A 19,820-nucleotide genomic window follows, 5' to 3' on the forward strand; every position below is an offset into this window, starting at 1 on the left:
AAGCATTTACTGAGTCCTTCACACATACAACGTGGAGAACCGCGTTACAGGTAAAAAGTTTAAGTCAGGGGCTTCCCTGGTGGCGCAGTGGTTATGCATCCGCCTGCCAGTGCAGGGGACACGGGTTTGAGCCCTGGTCCGGGAAGATCCCATCTCACATGCTACGGAGCAACTAAGCCCGTGCGCCACAACTACTGAGCCTGCGCTCCAGAGCCCGCAAGCCACAACTACTGAAGCCTGCGTGCCTAGAGCACATGCTCCCAAGAGAAGCCACAGCAATGAGAAGCCCACGCACCGCAACGAAGAGGAGCCCCCGCTCGCCGCAACTAGAGAAAGCCTGCGCATAGCAAAGAAGACCCAACACAGCCAAAAATAAAAATAAATAAAATAAAATAAATTTATAAAACAAAAATTAAGTCAAAACTCTGGTTTTTGTCAGCAACATTCGGATAAACAGATCCAGTGATTGTATTTTTTTACCTAATTGTCCAAGTAATGAATGTATTTTATTCCTTATTTTATGTATATAGGAGACAAGGGACAGTTTAGAGAAGAAAGTGTCCGCATATGCTACATGTTGCCTGGGAACTCTTGAGCTCTTGAAAGAAAATGCATCATGATTCCTGCCTCTCTGCTCCACCCCACTTCTTTGTTCTGTGCATATCAGTCAATCAAAAACTAAGATGAAAAATAAAGAAGAAACAAAACTAAATAAAGAATCTAATTCAGAATAAGAAATAAAACAAAGAATAAGGTCACTTCTGGACTCTAGTTCCACTGCTTGTTACTCATCTTTACTGGAGAAGGGATGAATTATCTTAACAAAAGAGGGAACTGGCACACAAGGCTCAGACCTTTCTGGAGTTTTTTGTGGGAGGATTTTCCTGCTTGCAGAAAGGAGGCATTTAGGTTTGGTCTATTCTTTCAGCCATGTGGTAGGGCTTAGCAGGCCTACTTGCTAAAATGAAAATTTTAATACAAACCATTTTCTTCAAACGTCCCTAGTGCTTCAAGATAAAAACCCAAACAATTCTTCCAGGTGTACAAGGCCTTACATGGTCTGGTCTTTGCCTCTTTGGTCATTATCATTTCTGGATCCCTGTCCCCCATTTCCACACAAAGTAGGTTTCCAAATTGACCAGGCTTCCTCCTACCTAATGGATTTTGCCCAAGCTGTTCCTCTGCCTAGACTCTCGCTTTCTCATTTTTTGAGCTGGCTAATTTGTACTCATATTTTAAACTCAGATCAGGTTTCATCTCCTCTATGAACGCTTTGACATGGACCAGAAGTGGGAGAGGAGCCGTCTCTGTGAATACCTCAACTGTGATAGGTACAACACTGCTTTCTAATTATCTGATTACTTGCCTGGTCCCTAATAGATGTGAGCATAGACTGCATTCTTTAAAATCACTGTACCCTAGAGACTAATACATTATTCCCCCATAAAAAATACTTAATAAATGCTAAACTATGAAAGAAAAAAAGTGAATCTATGCCTAGAACTTAGAAGAACAGATATTAAAGAAATATAGTTATAGACATATAGTTTAGACATATAGCTGCATTGACTTTTAAAAGTTATTTATTTTTATACTTATAAAAATCGACTAATATTGGCTTCCAATTTTTACTTTATTAAGCCTTTTTTAAAAAAATTCCAATCTCATATCACCATCATTCCCTAAAAGAAAGAATAGTTGCATCAAAAACACAGGAGGCACGTTGTTTAAGAATTAAAGACTGGGCTTCCCTGGTGGTGCAGTGGTTGAGAGTCCGTCTGCCAATGCAGGGGACACGGGTTCGTGCTCCAGTCCGGGAAGACCCCACATGCCGCGAAGCGGCTGGGCCCGTGAGCCATGGCCGCTGAGCCTGCGCGTCCGGAGCCTGTGCTCCGCAACGGGAGAGGCCACGACAGTGACAGGCTCGCGTACCGCTAAAAAAAAAAAAAAAAAAAAAAAAAAGAATTAAAGACTATCTTGTAAATCACCAAACATGGGGACAGATTCAGCAGAGCACTACAGACTGGCCTAGGACCATGACCTCACATCACAGCAGTCTTTGGCAGCCTTTGACTTACATTCTCTTCTTCACGTGTAACTTCTCCCTGAGCCCTTTACAGGGCAAAACACAGACAATTAATTAGAGGGAGTACTTTGTGAGATTGTCTAGAGAATAAACTAGGATCCTCTGTTGTTGATTGAGGATAGATCCACAGGCTTTGGTAACCAGAGGAAACAGTGGTAGCTTTGACAATCTCTTATGAAAAGTGAGTATATTCTTTAATCCTCACACCCCGTCATTCCCTTCCTAACCACCATTTACACCGCATCACTCACCCTAAGTTGGCAGCTCTGCCATGCCCAGAATGAAACATGAACCTGCTCCTCTTCCCACCAGCTTTATCCCAGGCTAAATGCATCCATGAGTCCTTAGCCTCTGGCTCAGTGTCAAGAGCAAAGCAGCCCTGAGACCACACCCAGAGAGAGCACAGTTGCCCTGAGGTTATGGGTCTGGAAAGTGAAAGGGAATCTTTTCAGGAGGTTTAGGGTTCCTTTGCAGGAGCTTACTCACTCTGAAGGAAATCTTTATAATTGTTTTCTGTTAGATTTAGAAGAAGTTTAAAGGCTGTCAGTGAGGTCGACAGAGATGAAAAAAATGCACATCAAGAAGGATGAGGAGCTGGGATGCTGTAGAGGGGGTTCTTGACGACTGACACTTAAGGGCACTCTGGGCCGTGGAAGGGCTGTTGGTTTACTCTGAGGGTCTACTACTGAGAGCTCCTCTTTGTCTTCTGCTGTTGGTTTGAGTAACATGGAAAAGTTTGCAGTTAGTAAATTGTGGCTGCCGTGCGTAATAGGAAATACTTTCGAGGAGTTTTTTCTTTTTTTAATCAGAGACTGAGACTTATGCAAAATATTAAGCAGAACACGGTTATTAGGTGTTTAATTAACACTTCTAAATATATTTTTAAATAAAATTTTAGAAAATAAAGGGATGCAATTCCTTTGCACCTCTGATCCCACCCTCAATCTTTTCAATTTTTTTTTTTTTTTTTTTTTTTTGTGGTATGCAGGCCTCTCACCGTTGTGGCTTTTCCCGCTGCGGAGCACAGGCTCCGGATGCGCAGGCTCAGCGGCCATGGCTCACGGGCCCAGCCGCTCCGCGGCATGTGGGATCTTCCCGGACCAGGGCACAAACCCGTGTCCCCTGCATCGGCAGGCAGACTCTCAACCACTACGCCACCAGGGAAGCCCTCAATATTTCATTTTTAAAGAGATTTATAGTCCATGTTATTTTCAAAACAAAGTACAGAGGCAAAAAGTTTTGTAAGTGAATCAAGAATCATAACATACACCATTACAAAGAAAGGAAAGCACAAGAGATGAGTTAAGCACTGGATTTATTTCTAAATTGAAGGCAACAGCGTAAAAAAAAAAACCCTATTTTTGTTACCTTGACATTATGTAATAACCAAAGAAAATATGCAAAATCATTCCCAGGGACAAATTTTTCTCTTGCAATTATACTCCAGTAGGATCTTATTTCATTGGTGCACATATAGGGACACTGGAGTAACAGAGTTGGCACTGGGTATAATTTATAGAAAATCTATTTTAAAAGACTTATTATATGAATACTCTGTAAAGGTTGCGGCTTAACATTAAATTAAAACTCATGGAAAGCATTTCAAGTTGGGAAAGGATCTGAGACAACAGGGTCCAAATAAATGCCACGGGACTGACAGCACATGCCTCCCGCTAGCAGGTGTTGGGGGTCAGTCAGCTAATGACTGAATTCTCCAACAAGTACTTGTAGGACAAAAAATTCTGTTCTTAATTTAGAGTCACATGCTCAGGCCCAGCCCTAGACTCAAAGATCCGGAATCTCTAGGGGGAATCAGAGGCCAGGAACCTAGGTATATTCTTCATAAAGCTCTACTGGCAATTCTCAGGCTAGACATAGCTGTGCAGCCCTGTTTTAGGTCAGAGTTTAGTTTAGAGAGCTGTTAGTTCAATTTAGCCTAGTTGTTTCTTAAAGTGCCTCTACGGGTGGGGTCTACACTACTGGTTAGAGAAGCGGTGAGCCCAGAAGAAAGCACAACTATGGAAAACTCTACCAATACCTGGTTTTCATGTTGTTTCCTCCAACATCTTTGGTCATTGTTTTAACAATCACTGTGGAACACATTACCTTAAAAACCTGTTGAAAAGATTCCACATTTGGAGAATGTCTTCAGGGGAGATACCCCTGTTCATCTCCTTCTATGGTCCTCCTTCAATTACTCATTGGGAAAGAGATCCATGTTGTACCTCTCAAGTAAAATTTTAAGCTCCAGAATTATGTTTTCATAGAGAAAGCCAACCAGCAGATGATAGGCAAGCGATAAAGCAACTATTTTCCTCCAAGCACTTCTATGTGTGCTTGACTGACTTCAAAATCCATTATTGTACCATACAAGGTACAATTGAATTCTGAAATTTGTAACTTAGACTTTGCAGCTCATTGCTTATCCTTTATCCCCCTTCAGACTACTCGCTCATACCTCATCTATTGTGATCTTTTCCCTTATCTCCAACAAAGTTCTCCTTTAAAGTTTCCCTTAAATTTGATTCTTATTAACCCAGATATTCCAGTTAATTCCAGATATCATCTGTATAAATGTTACCAAGAATATGGATAAAGGAGGAGTTGGAAAAGGACATGCTACATAAAATGTGATTTATTCCATATCTCGCATATTTATAGGATTGGTTTTTAAAAAGGCAGATCTGCCTCAACTTACGGAACAGAAATTAAACAGCAAAATTTCATGTGACACTGAGATTCGATCTGTCAATGTACCCAGGCATAAGGAGTGTTTCATAACCTCTATAAGAATGTAAGTCATACTCTGAATCTGTAAGGCTTGAGAATAGACAAGTCCCTTTCAAATGCATTGTCTCGTTTAATCGTTACAACAACCCTGAGGGAGAGAGTATAGTCCCCATTGGAGCAGATGAGGAAGTTGAAGCCCAGAGGAGTGCAGCAGTTTGCCCAGTGTCACCCAGCTTGTGAGTGACAAGGCCAGGCTTTAGGAATGGGTTTCAAATCCAGCCCAGCCATCAATCACCAACACATGGTGGAAAGAATGTTAAAGGCGAAGAAATAGTTTCCTAGAATAAAGTTACAGCAGTCTGTACATCCTTCTGCAGCTGATAACCGGGGCATCAACTTCCTTTGAAATTCAGGACCCTAAATAAACAGCTTCTCTACGGAAGGTACAAAAGACTTAGTGCTGTAATTTATGATGTGGATCCTCATCTATGATTAGATTTCACAGGACCTGGAACATCAGATATAAAATCTCTTTGTCAATACAGAAAACTGCTAGTTTTTTCATATCTTTACAATAACTATTTCTTATTAAAAAGAAAAATGCAATAGGCCATCTTCCATCTATAATAAGTTGGATAAGATCACCATATTTAAAAATCCATACTTAAGGTAAGTCTGCTTACCCCTCCTTCATGTCATTGATGGGAAGCGGAACCCTGCCGCCCCTGTCTAGAGCTGACGTGATGTTTATGGCGTTCAGACGCTCTGGCTGCCACACATTTTTCACGGCCCCAAGAAAGTCTCCGAGAACCTCGCTGGCCAACATTTCTTCTACGTTCATATTTTTAATGAAGAATTCTGCTTGATACGGTAACGGGAAGTCTAATTTTGGTGAAGAAGGGTATGCATATCTTTAATGAAGTAGTCTTTTGAAAGGGAAACAAAGAACCATTTGAGATTTGTTGATTTCTGTCACAATCCTGGCTTCTGGGAACGATATTATTACTGACTTTAAAGGCTTTCTATATAACAGAGGATATATCTAAAAACACGACGTACATTAGACCCAGAACTTTATCTACAATGCACTCAAATCTAAGGGACAGCAGGGCAATTCACAATTAGAGAAAAAAAATAAAAAGGACAAGAAAAAAATGTCAAATCTCAAATCTGTCACTAACTTGCCAGCGACCTGCCGGCCTCCTTGTCCTGTCAATGTACTCAGGTAGAAGGAGCATTTCCAGAACTTAGAAAAGTATTTTGTACTTGTAGTGTTTTCAAGCTGACAGATCTTCAAATACATTGTTTAATTTAATCGTTACAATCCTAGGTAGTGCTATTTCCCATTTGAACAAAGGAGGAGGCTGAACACAGCACCATCCTTTCTAAATAGAGAAGACATGGCAAAATATCTATACTTGCTTGTGCGTTGCTTATATATGATATGGAAAGCCATATTTTTAATTTGCAGTGTTACTGATCTTTTTAGAGCATGCTAAAACATCACATTTTACTAAAATAAATATTGACTGTATTTTCAACAAGAACTTTGAAATCATAGCTATTTCATTTTTTGGATCACTCCATAATTAAATATTCTAGAGAAATAATATTTTAAATTTCTCATGAAATTCCATACCTCACATTGTTAGAGATTGAGTTCGCTTTTTCCGTCCCCAATGTCTCATCAGTAATTTCCCTCTAAAGATGCCAAAATGAATATTTTAAACCCACCCAATGTCCCATTCAGACTCTCAATATAAGAAACTTTAAATAAATATAATTTATTTCAGCTTCTCAAATGTTACTCTTCAATTACAAACTATCATTTCCTGTGTTCTGGTTGTTCTGTTAAGACAAAGGATAGCTTTCTTTTTGTTTAGTAATATTTCTGTAAGAATAAAGGCTACTTTTTTTTTAATACTTACTACGAGGCAGGCCAAGCTAAGGGAAAGAGGTGAATTACCGTATTTAACTCTCACAAGCAGAAGGTAAGCAGGTACTTGTATTTTTCTCCATAGGTTCAGAAAGAGAAGCTGATCTTTCGATCATTTGAATTTACCTCATATGATTTTCATCTAAGCTAAAAGAGACTGTATATATATAAAGTGCTCAATGGAGCTCCCAATATAGAGTAAGAACTGAGAAAATGGTAAACTTTAGCAATTCTTACAATAATATGCACAATTACTTGGATTCTGCACTTTACTTAAAAGGAAAAAAAATACGTCTGGACTATACACGGATTTAAAGTCCCCAACAATAATTATATTATGTATATCCTCTGACTTATTTCATTAAAACTCATGTACTATATGTTCTTATTTCTTATACTATTTTTATCTCATGTACTATTCCATTCTTATTTAATAAACTAAAACTAAAATTATACGACAAATAACTGAAACCTTGATGACTTCATTTATTATCAAGCCTCTTTAATATTAAAGGACATTTGATGCCAGAGATGAAATCAAGGAGATATTCTGGCTTTCGAGTTTTCAGGAGAGTTTTCTGGAGTGTGGTGTCTCTCCCTAAAGAATAAGTCTTTCAAAGCCCTAATCACAGAAGGCTCTTTACTCATCCCCTACCCTGTAATTTATTCTGCTTATGATTTTGTTAGATATGTTTGATGTATAGCCCATCTGCAATCTTCTAAAATATGCTATGTTTATTCTCTTTTATGTAGATAAGCTTCCTGTTTTATACTGATACGTTTCCTGTTTTATACAGATAAACAGGAGCTTAATCATGCTACATTTTTCCCCATACTGAGAAACAGTCATGCAGAAAAATGTCATGAAGAACAGTTTCTTGGCAATAAATAATATTTATAAATAATACCAAGTATAGTTTTTGGGTATGCTAGAAGTCTATCATCTATTAATTTCATTCAGTGAAATTTTTCTAAAAAAGCGTGCAAAACTTTTTCCTTATTATCAGTGCTACTCCTTGGAGAACTGTTACTTGGCTTTCCCTAATCCATGTGACCCTCCGTGGCTCCTTTCTGAGACTTGCGGCCGCCACGCCCTCCGAGGCTCCAGGCTGTGCAGCTGCCTGCCGTCTACCCGGCCAAGTGCTGCTGCCAGGCCTCCCAGAGATGAGTCACAGTAGCTTTCTAACTTTGGGGAAATCCCGTGCCTGCTATATTTGGATATCACAGAGGCCAAGGGAACAGTAGCCAACAGATTGGTGGCAGGCCTCTGAGGCACTAAACCCAATTTAGAGAATCACTCTATGTACTCTCCTTGAGCTCCATGCTGTATGATTCTACATGACTAATTTCCCATTAGGTCTCCCGGAGCAGGAGACTGCTGGGCAGGGAGTTGCACCGAGCATGGTTATCTGGATATTCAACCCTTGTTACTTCTTTCCTAACCTTATCCGGGAGAAACGGCATGTGTACAGGCCATGCTCAAAGATGTACGTCCTAGTGTCCACATGCATTCCATCGAGACAAGCAAGGAAAAATGCCTGCCATTTGGTGCACTGATTTTCAGAGTTTGGGCCACTGACCCTTATGTAAAAGGAGGCTTTCAAAACACACGTACTCGTGCTCCCTCAACCCTGATTTAAATAAGTAGCCCCTAATGCCAACTTTCAATCCTTCAGTCATCTAACAGTCTTACATTAGTATCTGCTTGAACATGGGTCCCCACATGTGTACTATGTATTGAGTACATGTGTGTGGACCCATGTACTCTGTATTGACAGATGCCTGTGTACTCTGTATTGACAGGACTGAGACCAGACTTGAGAAGGAGGAGATTCAAAACTGTAGACCAGGCTATCTTTCAGTTTGTAGGGGCTCCCATACCTGACAAAGGGTTTTGAGTCCCTCTGAGAGCATAATAGTGAGGTTAGTGGTCCAAGCCCACTGCAATGGAAGTATATAACTAAACTGATGGATTCCCAAGGAGAAAGGGAACTTCGCAACCATTCTGCTCATTAAAGGTATTCCAAATTCTACAAGGACAGCTTGGACTGGATACAAGTATCCAATTACAATTGGAGTCAAGAATAAAAATCTCCTTGATCCAAACACGAATACCTTCCAAAAGCCCTTGGGAAGTAGAAAAGTGGGTAAAGAGTCTTCTGTCCAGGCCAAAGGAACTGGTACTTGGACTTTCTTTTCATGTATGAAGGTCATTTTAAATTTTAAACTAGCACATTTGTTGTCTGCAATTATTACAGCTAAAATGCCTGGGAAAAAAACTCATGCTAAGGGTTTCAAAAACTTCCAGCAATCTTCTCCCCAATTATGTACTGCATTATCAATTCTATCGAAATTGCTTTCTTTCATATACTGTAAAGGTAATTTTTAACTCAGCCTTTACTGAATTATTATGAATTCCAAATTAGTAGGCTCTGATAAAATGTGTTGTGTTTGCTTATTTGTTTTCGATCATACTAGTAAATAGAAGTAAGAATTTTCCTACCCAGGATGCACAACTGTTTTACTGTTTTGGGGGGAAAAATGCTGTATCAGTTCTTCTCCTGTCACCCTCATAAATGATATCTGGTATAGTATCCCATGATTTATAAACTTTAACCACAAAGTGTTTAGTGGTATGTATTTTTCCCATTGAATGCCAAAACAGGATCAGAATATTTGAGAGTGTAATTCTTGGAATCTCTCCTGTGTCCCTAACCTTCTAAATCCTTAGGCATCACTTACAATTCAAGCATGTGTAACAATAAATTGTTGTTGGACTCCAGCAATTACAGAGGCATGATTAGCTATTTAGAAAGGAGACTGTGACCCAAATTATGGTTTATTTCTGTCCATCAACAACTCTTTATCATCACATACAACCAAACTACCACCGATGATAGGTTTGAAAGTAAAATAATACCAATCATGCATTCTATGATCAGCCCTATGTCAAGCACATTTTGAGACTTAAATGATGGCATCCTTACCTCAGACTTATGAGAGAAATAGTATTCTTAGTCTCACTTTACAGATGATTTAACCAAGGCCTGGAGAAAATAAGTGGCCTCTACATTTGGTTCCCTACCCTGAGGTTTTCAGCACCAAAACACATCGTGATATTTTATAATGAATTAAATATTGTTTAGTTTTCTACATTTTACTATTTCATTAGTTATAGTAGGTATGTGGTCCTTTAAAATCCTTAACTATGTCTTACATACATATAAAATATAATGAAATACTTCTTGCAAATAAGGAAACAATCAGCAACATATTTTTCCATACCTACCTTCTGCTGACATTATATTAATTATCAAATTATGCCTTGCAGTCTCAAAGGTACGCCTATTGTAGGCAGTTATCTATTATAAAAAGAAAGTCATATTAAAGAAGTAAAATGTTATTTGGAAAACGAAATTCATTAAGGACAAAATGAAAACAAATTGTCGTTCTTTCCATTTTCATTATTTGTTTATATACTTACAAAATATTCCTTCTCTGGACAAGAATCCAGAGCTTTTAGCAATATTGTGGGAAAATAGATAATTAGGTATATTTAACATGCTAAAACAAGTTAAAATCAGAAAAACCCTTTTATAGAAGACTGTTAAGTGCCAGTAGCAATGCAGATGCATCATTAGTAAATGGATTAACCATTACGAATTACTTACCAGAGCTGTTCTAAAATTTCAAAAAAGCCAAAACAATATATTGGTGTACTTTTAAATGGAGCTTAAGGATCATACCAGAAAGTACACTTTAAAACAAGCACATCTCTGTGTTGTTTGCATTCAGTACTAAACTGCACACCAACCAGTCAAGAAATGTCACGAACCCTTTGGAAATCATATCTCACAATGGGAGTAGAGCAGTAAGGATCACAGTCTAAGAAGCTGATGGCAAATGCTCAAAAACACAAATCAATCCCTTCACAGAGTCAAATATTAGTAAATGTTTGCAGAGCCAATGAACTTACATCAAAGTCAATTCAGAAACAGCCACTGCAAACAACAAACAAAGCAAAGGCCAACAACAGGATATGGCTTCAAAAATCAAGGAATAATTAACTTTATAACAGATATTAAATCACTCAGACAGGCCTGCAGTACCTCAAAAAAACCCCAAATGATTGTGTAAAAGTCTTAGCATCCCAGCACTAGCCTTCTGGCAGTAACTGCAGCTGTAGTTGACACTGAGACAAGAAAGACAAAACTGACGCAAACTGAAAAGAAATATCTTGCATATTTAAAAACAAGTATCAAAGATTTTAATAGCATCACATATGAGCTTTAAATAAAATACATTACACTCATCAGAAATATTATTTGAGAGAACAGTGAAAATCAGAAGTTTGGAATAAAAAATTCCAAACCTTTAACAATATTTCAAAGTACATATTCTGAAATGTGTCTTATTCCACAAAGATAAAAGCACTTATCTCTCCACAATCTGTCAAATTTCTTTTGGATTTAATGATTTCTTTGCTGCTCTCTATTGGGACACATGATCAATTAGGTTCACACTGAACACTAAAATTAAGAGTAGTCATTAAAATTAATGAGGCATTATTGTTCACAAGCAAATGAAGAAATGCAAAAACATTTGGGAATCCTCATGATTTTAAAAGTTTACCCTGCAAAAAATTTAATAATATTCTCAGTGGAAAAAAAATACTAGATACTATTTGTTATAATATCTCAAAGCTAATGCTAGAAAAAAAGATTAAACATTTTCAGATTAATGGCAATATTTTTCTGGCTAGCCTTCCCATAATTATCACAAATTTCATTATTGTAAATTTCATAAATTCAAATAAGTGTTTTTAAATCAGAGGCTACACAAGAGAGTGAAGAACCTTTCATGAATCCGGAGGAAGAATTTTATTACCTGAATTTATATTTAATGCTTAATTTTAACAGCTGTAACAGAATGCAATTCTTCTATGACTTCTAACGAGATATTTAAATACTGTAATATCCTCAGTCGAATTCTACTTATCATGATGATGTGAAGCCCTTCATAGCAAAGAGGCATGCATGTTTGTGCACTTTCTGATCCCCTATTTCTAAAATAGTGGCTGATCTATTTTAGATGCTTAATAAGTAGCTACTGAATAAATTAATTAGTGGATGTATATGATTAAATATTAGTTTAAGATATGCAAAATCTTTTGACTATATTATTAATAGAATATTTTTAAACACTGAAAATGTTATTATATACGGATGTAGAAATGAGTTATTTACAGATAAATCAATACTGTGTTAAATGAAAGATACGCTAAGTTTTCATAATCTTTTTAAAAATTTAATTAATTAATTAATTAATTGGCTGCGTTGGGTCTTTGTTGCTGCGCTTAGGCTTTCTCTAGTTGTGGCGAGCGGGGGCTACTCTTCGTTGCAGTGCGTGGGCTTCTCATTGCGGTGGCTTCTCTTGTTGTGGAGCACGGGCTCTAGGTGCATGGGCTTCAGTAGTTGTGGCCGTGGACTCTAGAGCTTGGGCTCAGTAGTTGTGGTGCACAGGCTTAGTTGCTCCGCGGCATGTGGGATCTTCCTGGACCAGGGCTCGAACCCGTGTCCCCTGCACTGGCAGGCAGATTCTCAACCACTGTGCCATCAGGGAAGCCCTCATCATCTTTTTAGATATTATTTGATACATATTCATAACATTGTATGTTGGTAGTAAGGTATAATGCACCACTGTGAATCCTGGTTCAACACGTGTTTCTCTCCTACCCTAGCCTCTTGCCTCTCTCCAACCAGAGTAAACATTTTGGATTTTATCATCCCATCCATTTTAAATATAGTTTTATTATCCATGCATGTATGCTTAAAATATATTGTCCATTTTTCTGGGTTTTGAGCGCCTATAAAAATAGTAAACTGTATGCAGTCTTCTGGGGTTTGTTTGGTTTTTTTCAACATTACGTTAAAAACATTCATTCATGTTGCCAGGCAAGCTTAAGTTCATTGCTGCTATAAATGTTCACTCTGCGAATACCCCACAATTTATCTATTCTCTTGCTGCTGGACTTCTGGATCTCAACTGGTTTGTGGGTTTCCAGTGTTTTCCTATACACACATTGCTCAGTGAATATGACTGTGCATGCCTTTGGGTGGACATTTGCAAGTGTTTCTTTTTTTTTTCTTTTTCTTTTTTTTTGGCCATGCTGTGTGGCTTGCAGGATCCTAGTTCCCCGACCAGAGACTGAACCCAGGCCACAGCAGTGAAAGCACCAAGTCTTAACCACTGGACCGTAAGGGAATTCCCTGCAATTGTTTAAGTGCATATCTGGAAGTGGGACTGCTAGATCATAGGGTATAGTGATACTCAGCTATGTGAAATATTCCGTTTTCCAGCCCATATCCACTGCAATGACCTTTACTGAGGATAAAATTCTCACTGAGGTTCTAAACTGAATATTCCTCCTTACTGAGGAGAGTAAGTTTCTTTACTTAAATGGCATTGATGTCTCCTCTTTGGTGAAATGTCTGTTCATGTCTTTTTCTTATTGAAATTGTAGGAGTCCTTTTTTATATTTTACATACTTATCTCATTAGTCAGCTATATATATTTAAAATATCATCTTCCAGCTTGTGGGTTGTCTTTTCTTTAATGTTTTCTTTTGATGAACAGAAGTTCACAAGTTTAATATGGTAAAATTTATCAATCTTTTCTCTTAAATAAAAAAATTTGGGTGTTATTTAAGATATCTTTCCCTCCCCCAAACTCAGAAAGATACTCCTCGACAGTTTTATATAATAGTTTAAACTTTTGCTAAATCCTTAATCTACCTAGACATGAGTTTTGTATTTCCTGTGAAGTAAGAATCTAATTTTATGTTTGCCATATGCTGAGCACCAGTCAATAAATTGACCTCCTTTTCCCTAATCTGTGATCTCTGGCAGCATCTCTTTAGACATATATCATTGTTCTTTATGTAGATGGATCTGTCTCTGGGCTCCCTATTTTATTCATTGGTTAATTTGTCTATCCCTGTATCAATACAAACTTATGATTGATTACTACATATTTACAATAAATCTTGCTATCTGGAAAGGAAAGAAATCTTTCCCCTTTTTATTCTTCTTTAAGCATGTCTTGATTTTGCTTTATTATCTTCTTTATAAATTTTAGAATTAGTTGCCAAGTTCCGTGAAATAACCTACTGAGATTTTTTTATTGGAACTGCATTGAATCTATAGATCAATTAGGGGGAAAGTGATGCTTTCATGATTTTCAGTCCTCCTATCCCTGAATGAACTATCTTTTCATTTATATACGCATTCTTTAATATCAACAAAGTTTTATAATTTTTCCCATACAGAACTTGCATACCTTCTGTTAGATTTATTCCAAGTACATTATAATATTGCTGCTACTAAAAAAAATGGTATCTTTTAAAAACATGTATTTTTCTCAGTACTTGTACTTAATGAATAAATATAACTAAATTTTTTATATTGATCCCATAGCTTACTGCTAGGCTTTCTGAAGATTTTAATAGCCCATAGACTCTTTATATCATTGACTATTCCATTTCTTCCTTTCAAATAGTTATAAATTCCTTTTTCTTTCTTTACTGCACTGGATAGGACTTCTAATATATTCTGTAATAGATGTGATACAGGGGGTCATTCTTGTTTTGTTCCTGAATTTAAATGGCATTCCTCTAGTGTTTTCCCATTAAAAAATTATGTTTGCTATTATTTTTGATAAATAACCTATTAGGTTAAGGAAGTTCACTTATATTCCTAGTTTGCTAAGAGTTATTTTTTTCTTATCAAGAATAGGTGTTGAATTTTATTAAATGCTTTCTCTGAATCTTCAAGGTGATTGTGTTTTTCTTTTTTAATCTAGCAAGGTGGTGACTTACATTTATATATTTCTTTTGTAACTTTACTGAATATTTTAAAAATTATTTTGACAATAACTCCAAATAACTTTCTTTCTTACATCTACATATATTTCTATCTTATATCAACGTTGCCTTAAGAAAGCAGATTTATAGATAGAAATCACTGAAATGTCATGTTAATACAAACTTCAGTTCAAATGAAGAAACACCTTCTCTCAGCCAGCATGGAAGCTCATATCCAGAGTCCACGGCTGATTAAAACTTTGGAGAAAACCTCAAAGCATGTAATCTCCTGAGAATCTACAGAAATTTCTGGTGGTAGAAAACATGCCACGCAGGACATATGCAAACTCCTGGCAATTCCACTAGCAGTTCCTATGCTGGTGCCCTGGTCACTACCAGTAAGCTTTTATGGAATTGAAGAGTTAAATTCCAGTTTAAGATCCTAGAGGCATCTAGGCATAAAACTATAGTAGGCCTCTCCTGCCGTTAATGGCCATTATAATTCTGATTTTGTTAGGTATAGTAAAGAGTGAAACACCTTTAGCTTTTACATCCATTCATGAAAAAAAAATTAATTCCCATTAAAGGTTTGATGTCATTGTTTTTGTTTCAATTTCTAATATCTTCCAGGTATGATATTAGGTACTGGTAAAAATCTGATTAATTATAGCACCATCATCACTCCCAAAGTAAAGGTCAAACATATCCGCATGGCTTACAGAGCCCTCAAAGATCTGCTCCTACCAACATCAACACCTCCGTTCCCATCATTTGCCCTCTGGAGTGCATCCTGTCCTCTAGCCACACTTGTAAGTTCTCTAAGACCATGTGGTTATGTTTATGCCTCCAAGATTTTGATGTGCTGCATCTTCTGCCTAAAATAGCCTTCCTTCTACTTAGTGAATTTCTATTTACCCTCTTATAACTCTGCATCAAACAGCCCCTTCTTATTATAACAGTTATGTCAGTGCTGGCTAAGTTTGGGTTTCCATTCAGTGCTTCAACCCCTGAACTGTAAGACACGGCAGAGCACAGCTACTATTCATCTTTCTACCACCGACACCTATCATGTTCAGCACATGGTAGGGGCTCAAAAGACGTCTCCTTAATGACTGAATGAACATGAAATCTGAAATTAAAATTTGGAGAAAATAAGTGTTTTAAGTTTTTGTTCATTTTATTAAATAGAATTCACAGTAATTTATTTCTTTTAAATACCTTTTAATTTTTTTCACTAATTTAGACGACGCTTTTTTACATAAAAGCTGAAACAAGAAACTCTGTAGATGAACAGAAAGGAATGGTACACTTCCAAATGTTATCTAGTGTGTTTTCATGCATAAAATACTGAAAACCACTGCCATGTAATTTTAATCACAACATTTGAAATTCAAATTACAAAAAAATCAAGAATATAATTTTGCTCTTTCTAAGTAAATTACCTCAATGACTGTTGGTTTCCCCACATTTTCAGCCGTTGGAGACCCATATAGGACTCCATCACTATATGGTGTCCTTTGGATATACCGAAGCCATCCAGGCCGGTCTGGGTAACCCATTAAATTTGTGTTAAATGTTATGGGATCATTACTAATCTCGCCTAGGTAAGAAACACAGAAGTAAGATATAAGACAGTTATTTTCACATGTTGCTTTGATTGTTTCAATAAATATATGTCTGTCTAAAATTTTTTTTCTTAACATTTGTAGCAAATTAAATACACACCCAAAAAAAATCCATCTGGGAATTTAGATTAGGGCCTCATGTAAGAAAAATATCCTTTTGGTTGTTTAGTTAGTCTAGAAATCTGATTCAACAAAGAAAGCATATTCATACAATTTGGGGGTACATTTCCTTTTCTTTTTTGGGGGGAGGAGGTCACATAGCAGTGGAAAAGTTCTACCAATGAGACAACTATCTTTCAGGAAAATCCCCTAATCATGTTGATGTATTCATTCTTCTGAGAAACCTTCCTTTCATGAAACTCTGAGCACTATCAAACTCATCTTAAGGGATATCTCAAAATTATAAAAGTGTCATCAAAACAAAAATAATGTAATTTAAAAACAGTGGAGGATGAGTTGAAAAAATCCAAGTCCAAAAGAACTGCAATAACATGACATTTATTAATAATAAATAATAATGGTGTCATTTTATTAGCATGTGCCTGGCCTCTACAGGCACTATTTCATCTGATTTTCAAACATACCAATGAAAGTAGTACGCTTATTAGCCCTAATTTTATTGATGAAATACGTAATTTTCCATGTTAATTCTTCATGGTCATATTAAGTGGTGAAACTAGAATTTTTTTTTTTTTCTTGCAGTACGCGGGCCTCTCACTGTTGTGGCCTCTCCCGTTGCGGAGCACAGGCTCCGGACGCGCAGGCTCAGCGGCCATGGCTCACCGGCCCAGCCGCTCTGCGGCATGTGGGATCTTCCCGGACCGGGGCACGAACCCGTGTCCCCTGCATCGGCAGGCGGACTCTCAACCACTGCGCCACCAGGGAAGCCCCTGAAACTAGAATTTAATCTTGGCTGACTCCAGAAATATGCTCTTAACTACATTTTCTTCTCCAATGTTGAAGCTGCTGCTCACAAGGTTTAGCTATATAGTTCTGCAAAAAGAAAATGCCCCTCACGAGAACACATTTTTTAAGTAATTGATGAAAAGACTGCCTTGTTTCTTGAATGCTGGTGAGAACATGCTTAACTATATTTTACGAGTGTTTTCAGGTATGCTATTCATCATATAATCCACAAAAATAATATTTATATTAATTCTAATGCTGGAATTTTCAGAAATTCATTTTTATTTGTTAAGTAAGAGTCATAATAACAATGTATTTTCTCTTGCTATTCTTTCTTTGTTAATTTGATGGCATTTGTGACAATCCAACATAACATAATTTAAACCGATAGTAAATTAAATAGGACTTCGTAACTGGTATTACTTTGAAGAAAAATTAATCTCCATTATATGATTATGAAGTTATATAAAATTATCTCATACTGTAAAAGTTTTTTTGAGAACTCTTTCTTAATATCATATTTCAATCTCTTCTACAACATATGTATAGTTTTCCAAAAATCAATGTACTCTGTAAGATTCTTAAGTCTTAATGTGTAAAATTGTAAATCTATAATTATTTCTCTGAGAATATAGGTAGATCATCTGTCAGAAGCACAAAACTCAAGACTAGGAAATCAGAAATACACTTTCTTTAAATTTCAAAAATGAGTTACTTCCTTCGGTAATTAAATTTCTAATCTTAAAATGGGAAATATTCTATAACAATCAATTTATCACATATCCAGACCATGTCAAGCAATGTCAGTAATATTTGATCATATATCATCTAGATTATGCACACTGAACAAAAAGAAAAATTTAGTAAATTAACCACTTTTTTTCCCGCCAGAACATACCAGGTTTTGGGTAAGGTGGAAATTCCCCCTTAAAATACTCTCTTTCCAAAACATGTACAAAGAGGACACCTGCAGATGGGTAGACATTCCGATCAGAGTGCACCTTGGAGAAAATAGTGTACACTGAAAACAGAGGGAAGATAAGAGACAGAAAGACAAATAATGAGCTCTGCTTTTGAAAATTCACTTACACTGTAAAGAAGGGTTTCACTATGTAGAAATTTCTGAGAAAACTGAAGCAACATGCAAGATTGTTAAGAAGTTTGTTTTAAAGGGGAGTGGTTTTAGGACAAAGCATGGAATAACTCTCAACTTGCTGTGTTTATAGACTTTTCAAATATTATGTAAGCAGAATTAGGCATATTTAATATTTTAAATTATTATTAAATAATAAAGACATCCATGAAATCCCTTTTGTAATTTTTATGGAGATTATTACCAACAAAATACATCATGAGAACTGATCAGCTATATAATTGCTACAGTATATTTTTTCTTTTTTCAAAGCAAAGTATAAAGAGTCATTTTTTTTAAATGGTAACAATCTCCACCGTATTAACTGTTTGCCAGACAGAGCATATCGGACTACATAATACCATTGATATATGTAAGGTGACTTTCATACATATTGATACTTATAAAAATGCATTGGATACTCTTTCTTTGAGTATTATTCCCCCATCTTTCCTGGAAATGATTTATTCCTCTTTACCTGATCTCGACTTAATTATCTCGATTTAATAATTCACACACAGAATCTAGTCTATTATGCTACCTCCTAAATAAGCAATAACAATTACATCACAAAATTCAGTGCAAATCATTTCTTTAAGTGAAATGGGGCAGATTTCATGATTTACTGGTTACTTAAGATACATGATGTGAGTACATTAAAATGACCAAATTGGTTTGATTAGTTTCAACTTATCCTTTTTTTCCTCTGATATCATCATCTCCACCAACACAATACTGCCATTACCCTTGTCACCTCTACAATCTCTTTTGATTTTCTATCTTCCTGTTTGGCTACTGGCTGCAATTTTTAAACAGATAAACCCTATCAGGCAAGTTCTTTCTCTTAGTCACTGATGGATTTGTAAATGTAGTAATTAACCTTAAGAACTCAAGGCTGCTCACTCCCGGGCTCACAACTAACTAAAAGCCCTTGGATGGCAAAATCACTGACAGTGAATTTTTGAGCATAAAAATAGGAACTCCCACAAAAATGTTTCTTTATCTGTGAAAACTTGCCCCTACAGTTCTGTGGATGACTGCCAAAAATGGGGAACTGAACTAAAATATTTGGCTTGTAGCTTCATGTATCCATAGCTTTACTACTAAAAACACAACTTCAAAGGCTGTGGTAACAGAAGGAAGGAAGCGGCAAGTTAGGTTTAAATTAGGTAATAGGGAGACTCGTTCTTTCCTGACTTGTTTTGTACTAGCACTGGTAAGCATTCCCATGGCATTTAGAATACCCATTCTCTACCCAAGAGCAATTTACTCACCTGTGAAAATGGTCCCGTTCCAAAAAAACAAGAATAAGTGAATCACAGAAAAATAGTAAGGATGAGAATTAGAGATTTTTCACCAGCTGGATTCCATGGCATCCGCTGAATGCTTGGTGCTGTGGAGAATGTGAAGATGAAGGAGACCCAGTCCCTGCCTTTCACGAGCTCACCATCTGGTTTGGGAGACCAACACTCCCCTAACTAGGTATGACCCCAGAGAGACAAACTGCTCTGGCAAGACCTGGAAAGATGGTGAAGAGCAATGGA

The 19,820-nt window shown here is 36.9% G+C and overlaps 1 protein-coding gene across 1 annotated transcript in view; it reads right to left on the reverse strand.

The window, feature by feature from the left end:
- The window catches only part of SGCE (sarcoglycan epsilon), a 67,595-nt gene that overhangs the window by 23,536 nt on the left and 24,239 nt on the right, over positions 1 to 19,820 (reverse strand). Inside the window, exons 2-5 of the mRNA XM_022586256.3 lie at positions 18,043 to 18,165; positions 16,056 to 16,213; positions 10,042 to 10,114; positions 5,500 to 5,698 (exon numbers count right to left, since the gene is read on the reverse strand). Coding sequence (XP_022441964.1) covers positions 5,500 to 5,698; positions 10,042 to 10,114; positions 16,056 to 16,213; positions 18,043 to 18,165 — 553 coding nt within the window. The remainder of the gene's footprint in view (positions 1 to 5,499; positions 5,699 to 10,041; positions 10,115 to 16,055; positions 16,214 to 18,042; positions 18,166 to 19,820) is intronic.

The sequence above is a fragment of the Delphinapterus leucas genome, chromosome 9 (genome assembly GCF_059928025.1).
Source record: "Delphinapterus leucas isolate spDelLeu-1000000601 "Yukka" chromosome 9, BTC_Dleu_Yukka2, whole genome shotgun sequence".
NCBI classification, from domain to species: Eukaryota; Metazoa; Chordata; class Mammalia; order Artiodactyla; family Monodontidae; genus Delphinapterus; species Delphinapterus leucas.